A 9,239-nucleotide genomic window follows, 5' to 3' on the forward strand; every position below is an offset into this window, starting at 1 on the left:
TAAGGAGTAGAAGTAAAAAGTCGCTATAAAAATAAGTAGTAAAGTAAAAATATCAGAAAAATCTACTTGAGTACAGTAACAAAGTATTTGTACTTCGTTACTTCCCATCTCTGCTAAGAGGTCATGGGCCCGTAAGCAAATGCTGTTTCTGCTTACCGATAGTTACGCCATTGGCTTCATCTTCAATCTTTTCTCCCTGAAAGATGGAGTTGAGATGGTCCTGAACATGTGCAGCGTTCAGGCACCAGGCCAATCCCAGTCTTTATCCTCAAGTCCCGTGTCAGGGAAGGTAACGCTGAAGTAAGGTCCCATATCTGAAGCTTCAAACTTCATGTCCTTCCAAGTCTTTTTCTAAGAAAAGTTAAGCTAATGTCGAAGAGCTGAGATTTTAAAGAACAGGTGCTTTAAACTTTGGGGCTACATTTCCATGTTAATTGAACAGGTTCAAGACTTGTGCAGTCAAGTCCCAAGTCACTCTAGTCCCTGCCTCTGTTAATATTAATCTTTTAGTGTAAGGAGATTGACTTGCAACAGAAAGGATGTTTCTGAGCCTTGGTATTGGTGAAGCCGCAGGAAGCTGAGAAAGCTTCAGGTTTATTCTGGTCACCAACTGATGACCCTGTGTTAATAGTTTCCTCGGCCGCCTCTGTCGCAGGCGCTGCTTAGATTGCAGGCGGCATCAGAGCCCAGTCTGAGAGCAGCGTTATTATGTGCAGATGGGAAACCATTATGACCCTCATTTCTGTTTAATGCTCAGGTGGGACACGACGGACACGTGCAGTGTGGCTACAGAGTGAAGAGGGAGCTCTACCTCCCCATCTACCTCATCGACTTCACCATCTTCTACGTCACCCCGCTGCTCCTCGCCATCGTGCTGTATGGCCTGATAGCGCGGGTGCTCTACCTCAGGTAGGCTGGCCAGGAGACCAGGGACAGCATGGAGCCACTGGTCCTTCCTCCCTCCACACAGCCGTCCGTCAATGCACCGCATGAATGCCATTGTGTGTTGAAATGAGCTCGCTAATCAATGTTATTCAACGGTTACTATGGCAACCGCAACCTGAGAGCAGAAAACCCAGTTTCTTTATGGAGGTGTTAGTGTGAGAAGGTCAGATAGTTCTGCTTGGTAGGAAAAATGAACAAAATGAGGTATTAATGACCAATCAGGTGAAGGAGAAGCTGCAGGATTATTGCTAAGGACTGTTTAGAGTTTTTAAACATTTACAGTAATTCATAAACCTTCCATGAGGGTCCGACTGATGATCAGAGAGGAAACATCGATATATGAGCGGACTCTGATTCTGGTCTGATCTGTCAGCGCCAGCATAGATCACCGTAGTTTGGATCTGATAAAGTAGATCTTTGGTCAAAGTTTCATATAAAGTGAAAAAAAAATGTCTGACAGAAGCCGTGACGCAATCCATCTTCAGTTCCCCTCAGTCTCCATCTGTCTCCAGAATATGCCGACCTGTAGGATAAGTCAGAGTTGGGTCAACATCCGCCAAGTTTGTTCTTGATAAACCACAAATTAAGCAGGAAAGTAGAGTTGGCAGGTTTCAGGTCCTGTTTTGTGCTTAACAAGCTGATCAATGAGACCCTGGACCTTTTTTAGAGGCTATGGACACCTAGCTGTATTTGGAGATTCATTTGGGGAAATAATGGGTACATTAATCCTCATTGTTCTTCTTCTGCCTTCACATTAGGGTCACCAACTCCCTAAAAAAAGAAACTGGACACCTCATGTTTGTGCCAGCTCACCCGATTGCCTTTACCTGTTATCCTGGTGTGGATTTTTTTTAGCCCCCCTTTGTGTGTGAAATAATGTTTTTAACTATTTGACTAAAATCTGCACTGAATTAGATGCATATTTGTGAGTGACATGAACACATGCAAAACAAATAGTTTTCCAGCAGTTCACTCTGATACAAAATAAAAAACTTTGCTAAAAAAAAAATAAGTATCTTAAACATAAGCCTGTCCTGCTTAACTTCAAACTGTAAAAATGAATATAAAACAATAAATAAATAGTGCAAATTTTTGGTGCAACAGCAAACTTGTGCAAACTTGTAAACATATTTGCGCCTTCAATGTAATGACTGTAGGCTACAGTTGTAAAACAGAAAAATAATCGTTAGCTCAATGCTTAATTATGTAGTGATAGTCTATTTTTTCCACTTGTATTTCCGCTGAGCTCTTACAGGAGTGAGGAGTTGTTTGCTGTTGCTCTGTTGTCTCCCGCTATCTTCTCCGTGAGCAACAATTGGCTCTCATAAATGGGATGAGGGGATTCTGGACCGTTACATATATGTTTTCAGCTAATAAACGCAGGACAGGCTCCAGGAACAAGTTTACCATAAGTTTTGTATCTACCGTGCCCTTGTTCTTCATTTCTGTAATAGCTCCATTAGCTTTTTACTGACTATTTTTTTACTTTCACAGTAATACAGGACATAGTGCGTTACTTTTCCACTAAAGACTGGACAGGTATTTCTATTTCTAAGTATGGAAAGATTCTGTTTTTCAACCCTACTTCACACTTTCCCAGTCAGTCTAAAGCTTCAGCTTCTAGGTCATTAACATCAGGATCCAGCCTTTCCTCTGGACAAATGTCCCCAGGCAGAGTGAGGAGGACACAGGAACCAGACCATGGAGGTCCTGATGTAACGACCATCCCTGGAATCTGAATCTGAATCTGCTGCTCTAATTTGAGCCCAAATTAAGAACTTGGAGGATTTTCCTTCACTAAACTCGGCATATAAAAGTGGGAAACCCCCAGAAACGCTAGACGCTGGTTTGCACCAGTCCCTAGAATTTCTCCAGAAGTCTGGGCTGAAGGTGTCCCATGTTTAGCCTGCAGCCTCTCAGTCCAGTGGTGATAAAGGGTGGTGACCATGGTCCTCTGAAGGATTCAGTCTATATAGAACTTTAAAAGCTAGAAGATAATAGCTTTTATGAAGCATTAAGGTTCTGCTATGTTCAAGAACCACAGTCTGATTATTCCCAAAGCGGAGTAATGAGCAGCATTTGTGTCGGTACAATTAACCTAGACTTAATGCAAATAATTAGAGAGACCTTTAGTTAGGGTCACCGTGACGAATGTCCAAGAATTAGAACTAGGTGCAGCTCGGTGTTTGCTGTTAGGATGTATGGTGCTGCAGACACAGGTCCTCTGTTTCTAAATCTAAAGGTTCCAGATCTGCAAAAAATTAGAATATATTAGATGATTTTTTTTTTAAATTCCCTCAATCACTCAGTTATAATCCCGATATATATTTATCTCAAAGCAATACATTTATGAATAAAATGCAATCATTGTTTTCAATAAAAAATAGGAATCATCATTTTGAAATGGTATTTCTGTTCTAGTTTTCCTCTTGCTCTAACATACTGTTGAAGTTTTTGTTGTTTTGCTCATTATCAAGATATTCTGCTTAAATAATTTGCCAACTCTGCTTCAAGGAAAAAAATTAACAGCTATCCTTTTTTCTTCTTTCTTTTGTCATTTGAAGTTCCAAACAATAAAAGAATGCTCTATAAAACTTTCTCCCAATCAGTTCCAAATGTCACGAAGTAGCGTGATAGTTTATTATCTACAAAGCGGTGAAAAAATGGTTACTTAAAGCAAACAGAAAGGACACTGATCTGGAACAACAGGATTAATAACAGAAACAAAAGCATTAAGTTAGTCAAACCATGTAAAGTTATCCACTGTTAATCACCAGCACCGTTGGTCAATGGGGGTTAATACACATCCTGATCTGAATGAATGAAATATTTTCATTGAATACTTTGTCTGTACAAAGTTGAATGTACTGACAACAAAATCACACAAAAACCAATAAAAAAAAGTTCTGGAATTGGTGTCACACACAAAATCAAAGTGGAAAAACACACTATAGGCTTCTCCAGCTTAAATGTAATGTCCTTCAAACAGGTACTGTGTGTGGCCTCCACTTGCCTGAATGAGGTGGTAGATGGTCTCCTGAAGGATCTCCTCCCAGAGCTGGACTAAAGCATCCACCCACTGCTATACAGACTGTGGTGCAATGTGGCGTTGGTGGATGGATGGAGACATGATGAGATCAAGAGAACAAGATGGGGAGCGTTGGCCTAGTGGTTAGAGCAGTCACTTGTGCTCTGAGAAGGTTGCAAGTACTCGGTTTGATACCCACAGCCTCCCCTCTGGGTTCCTGAGCAAAAACCGTAACCCCACACTGCTTCCCGGGCCCCACACTATGGCAGCCCACTTCACCCCAAGGGAATGGGTCTAATGCAGAGAGTGAATTTCCCAAACTTGTTAGGACATTGCGCTTAGAATCCAGATTTTCTGTGTTCAAGCCCCACTCCCACAGACTGCCACTCTGGGTCCATGAGTAAAAGACCCTTAACTCCACATTACCCCCAGCCGCATAGCGGCAGCCCACTGCTCCCCAAAGGGATGGGTTAAATGCACAGAATTAATTTTGTTGCTCTGTACTTGTGGCAGTGTAATGATACATGATGTCCCTGGTGTGCTCAGTGGGATTCAGCTCTGGGGAACGGGAGGGCCAGTCCATAGCTTCAAAGCCTTCAATTTGTAGGAAGTGCTTACACATTCTAGCCAAATGATGTCTAGAATCGCTCTGCATTAGGAGGAACCCAGGGACAACTACACCTGCATATGGTCTGAAAAGGGGTCTGAGGATTTCATCTTGGTACCTAATGGCAGCCACGCTACCTCTGGTGAGGACATGGACTGCTGTGTGGTCCACCAAAGAAATGCCACCCCGCACCATTACTGGCCCACTGCCAAACCGGTCATGCTGAAGGATCTTACAGGCAGCAGATCACTTTCCACAGTGTCTCTAGACTCTGTCCCATTTGTCACATTTTCTCAGTGTTTACCTGTTTTCATATCTGAAGAGCACAAGGCACCAGTGGTGAATGCAAATGCCAAGTGTCCTGCACTGCATTGGGCGGTGAACAAAACCCAGATCTGTGGATGTCGGGCCCTCATGTCATCTTCATGGAGTCGGTTTCTAACTGTTTGTGCAGACACATGCACATTTGTGGCCTGCTGAAGGTCATTTTGCAGGGCTTTGGCAGTGCTCCTCCGGTTCCTCCTTGCACAAAGGCGGGGGTGCAATGAGCCGAATAAACCAAATAAACCAAGTTTTCATGATCTTAATGTTATCTCTGAAGTACACCCAAATATTTTAAACAGTTTTAAACACTTTAATTTCTTTAGGTAATTGAGGCCCCTATTTTGGCCCTTTAAGCTTTTCCTCTACATGAAACGCTTCTACCCAAAACATTCAAGAATTTCTTCATCAGATTCTTCTTTAATAGACAAAATAAAATCATCAGCATATACAGAAATATAAACAAAGACTAATGGCTTTTTTTATTTGACGTAATATTGGTTCAATACTTCAAGAATACAACATTCCTGACATTGCATAACCTGGTCTTTTTACAGTGAAAGAAGCATGTTAAGAATTATTGACCTTCAACACACTTTCATTGCCACAAAGGAGGGTTTTAATCAATGAAGTGGAACCAGAGGAGAAACCCAAATAGTGGTGCTCCAACCCATGAAATGCATTTTCTTGATCAACAGAAATCAGACCAAAGTTTATGTCCAATAAATCTCCAATTAGTGAAATATTTTCTCTTACTGATCTGCCGGGACACAATATGACAGCTCAGCATGTATAACTTGATCAATAACCTTTTTCATTCTGACATAAACCCTCTTCGTTTCATAAAGATCTCCCTTATAGGGAGAAAAGTGAGCTCAGCTCTAGGACAGCAGAGGGCCAGCGTCCCCTTAGCTACAAGGCCAGCCCTCTATCCCTGGAGCTTTAGCAGTTTCCATGTTCAACAGTGCCTCCTGCAGCTCTTACAAGGTTAAAGCATGCTCCCGAATAGTTTTTATCTTACTCTGGACCAAGTTATTAGGAAACTCTTCAGTATTCTTTAAACTCACTGATATACAGCTTCCAAGGTTGAGTCCAATAAACCAGATGGATTTAAAGGGAGCCTCCATTTCAGACATATTCTGAAAATCTGAGGATCCCTGTGATCTGAACCCAAGCAGATCAGCCAAAGCATCTTTTTTCTTTTGAGTGCCTGAATATGGCCTCGTTCTCAAAATCCCTGAAGAACGACAATATTAGTCTCTAATCGTTCAGTAAACTCAACGATTTTTTTGGAAACATTGTGTTTTTATTAATTACAAAACTGCGTGTAATTTATTTTATTTGACCAACATCCCACCACTGCTGCTGGGACGTAAACTGAGATTTCACGGTACTCCATAGATTCCAAGATACAGAAAGCCTTTTTTAAAAACAACGATTTAATAGAACAGTGTTAATGAGCCTTTATGCCCTCTCATGGTGCGTTCAAACCGCACGCTGTGGTTGTTTCAAACATGGTGGATTCACTAAAGTGAACTAAAGTGGAGTTTTTGGGGCTTTTACAAAAAATCAATGGTCTCCCAAAGACTGTTCAAAGGTTGTTCATAGAGAGCAATTGAGCAGCAGTCTGTGATGTTAAGTTTCAGCTGTGCTTTTATTTTGAAATGCTGACAGCAACACCTTGACAGGAAATGACATAAGGTTGCCAGGTTTAAGGCAGGACCAAAGTGATGGGTCTGGGAGGCTGTTTGTTTACTAAATATCAAACAATCGTTCCAGCCGCTAAATAAGGGAAACATGCCAACTGTTATATTCAATACCAGCACAGGAATAACATGTGATGTTATGCAATAACTTTATATCAGGAAATGAGCCCAGCACAAACGTCTGCTGGGATGGTGATGTCAACGGCAAACAATAATTTTACCTGCAGAAATCAAGTAGCACTGAAAAAGTACATAAATTAGATTCAATTTGGAGCTTAATGGGGGATAGTTGACCTCTGGGTGACCTAAAAAATAAGCTTTACATTTTTCTAAACACATCAAAGATGCTCTTCAAACCTCTGGACACCCAAACTGGGCGTTGGTCAAATCAGCAAGGAAATCCTAAAGACACGCAGCAGAACATAACGGTTAGATTAAATGCAAAAACATCTCCATTCCATATGTTGCTGGAGTCTCTGAAGAACTCAAGAGGATTTTCTCCAAACACAAAATCCCAGCACATTTCTAACCAAACAAGACCCTTAAACAGAGACAAGTGCTTCCTAAAGATAAAACCCCCTGACCGAATATGAGCAGAGTGGTCCATGCAGCCTAATGCAGAGAGAAATGGTCTGATCTTTATATTGGAGAAAGCAAACAACCTCTCCACCAACGCATGACCCAACACAGCAGATCGACCTCCTCCAGACAAGAGTCGAGGTTACATCTACACCGTTGATGGATTCAAATAATTGAATTATTTGTTCAACTCTTCATTGTCCTGTTTTAGAGTCATAAACACTTGTCTGCTAAAGCAAACGTGTTTCAACTTTGCTGATTTAACCAGACATTTTCATTGCTGACACAATTTGACCATGATGTCACAATTCCTTCAGAAACTTATCATCGCTGATTAAAGGAGGCAGCTTAAAAAGAATCATTCTTTTGCTTGGTTTATTAGAGGGAAGACAGTAGTTTCCATATTTCTCAATACAATTCCCCCCTCAACTAAGCTGTACACCTTATTTATAGAGTCCAGAAGCATACTGCTACAACTGTATCATTGACACTTTTACAACAGGGACGTTCCCTAACAGCTAAATCATACTCCTCACCCAAAAAGTCACGTCAACCGCTATTTTGATACAATGCTGATGATGGGAAAGGCTCCTAAAGCCTTTGGAACCAGTGCTAAAAGTGTGGTATTGCTCAAAAAGAAGCTCAATGAATGAAGACCGTGCTGAAAGTTTGAACAAATGAATCACCACAGTAAAAAGGGAATTCTTAAGAAAGCTCACACTGACAAGACGCACAGAAGAGACAGACAGATGGACGTATACAGGTCTCCGTCCTTTAGCCCAGCTACCTGGTGCCGCCTCTCTCTGAAAAAGCATTGACGTCTGATAAAGGCTTCCAGACTAATTAGCAGATCAGACCAGCTGTGCAGGGAGCATCAGAGCAGGCCCAGACTATCTCACTACCACTACCATGTCTGACTGCTGGTACCAGGGAGTCATAACTGAAGAAGATTTAATAGACACATATTCTATGGATCCAACAGTCAGTCTGCTGAACACTTTCCTCCAGAGTAGAGGGAGCTTTGTTGATGATTGTGATCTTTTGGCTCAATTCAGTTCAATTTAATTCAGTTTATTTATATAGCAGCAATTCACAATGCATGTACTCTCAAGGCACTTTACAGTTCACCAGATCATCCAGTCAAACTGATTAAAAGTTTTCTATCTAAGGAAAACCAGTTGATTGCATCGACTCATCGACTCGAAGGCAATCCCTCACACTAAGCATGCTTGTAGCGATAGTGGCATGGGCGTAGGTTTGCATAGGGACCATAGGGACATGTCCCTAACAAAGTTTTGAACCGACCTAATTGTCCCTACCAATAATTGGATGTGAGCAACATGCTTATAATTTACAGCAGTAGTTGTTGCAGCAGTGGATTCTTTTCCTCTCGCAGCTCCTCTGCCTGGTCTCTCCTGTCCCTTTCACCTAGCAGCGCATGGAACTGTGCTGCGCTGTTTAACTCCACTCTCATTGGTTGTTCTGCCTTAGGTCCCGCCTTCTCTCTCTCTGATTGGCTGTTTTCTGGTCCGCGTGTGCTTGGAGCACAAAATTTTAAATGTATTCACACTAGAATGCTGCGGTTAGTACAATTAATATTAGGCTACAAAACAAGTCCCAATTAAAAAAAATGAATATCATGTACACTAAAAAAACTTTTTTTTCTTTTATAAAACGAAATATTCTGAGTCAGCCAGGAGTTCTGAAGACTGCTGAAAAAATGGGCAAATAAAGGCTGTAAGCCATCAACATTTCTGATTCTTAGCCACAGCCAACTAAAAATGAAAATGTGAGGGTTTCCATTTTACCGATATTTAGTAGCTGTTACTGGTTTCATTTTTTTATGACTCTTTGAGAAAGTTCAGGTACAATTATTAGCAGGTGTTATTTCTCTTATAGAGTACAACAACAAGAAATGGTGCCTAAACATCTGCTTTGTTTTTGTTTAAAAAGCATAATTAGGGTTCCATATAATAATAATAATTTAATTGACTATTTATACTTCTAGAAATAGGATAAAGACAAGAACAAACAGAGGAAGAATATTAACATT

General features: G+C 41.1%; 1 protein-coding gene across 1 annotated transcript in view; it reads left to right on the forward strand.

Annotated features, from left to right (window-relative positions):
• Positions 1–9,239, forward strand: part of LOC107093713 (thyrotropin-releasing hormone receptor-like) — a 57,992-nt gene that overhangs the window by 21,800 nt on the left and 26,953 nt on the right. The window contains exon 5 of the mRNA XM_015388922.1: positions 758–909. Coding sequence (XP_015244408.1) covers positions 758–909 — 152 coding nt within the window. The remainder of the gene's footprint in view (positions 1–757; positions 910–9,239) is intronic.

The sequence above is a fragment of the Cyprinodon variegatus genome, unplaced genomic scaffold (assembly GCF_000732505.1).
Source record: "Cyprinodon variegatus isolate N-32 unplaced genomic scaffold, C_variegatus-1.0 Scaffold442, whole genome shotgun sequence".
Taxonomy (NCBI): Eukaryota; Metazoa; Chordata; class Actinopteri; order Cyprinodontiformes; family Cyprinodontidae; genus Cyprinodon; species Cyprinodon variegatus.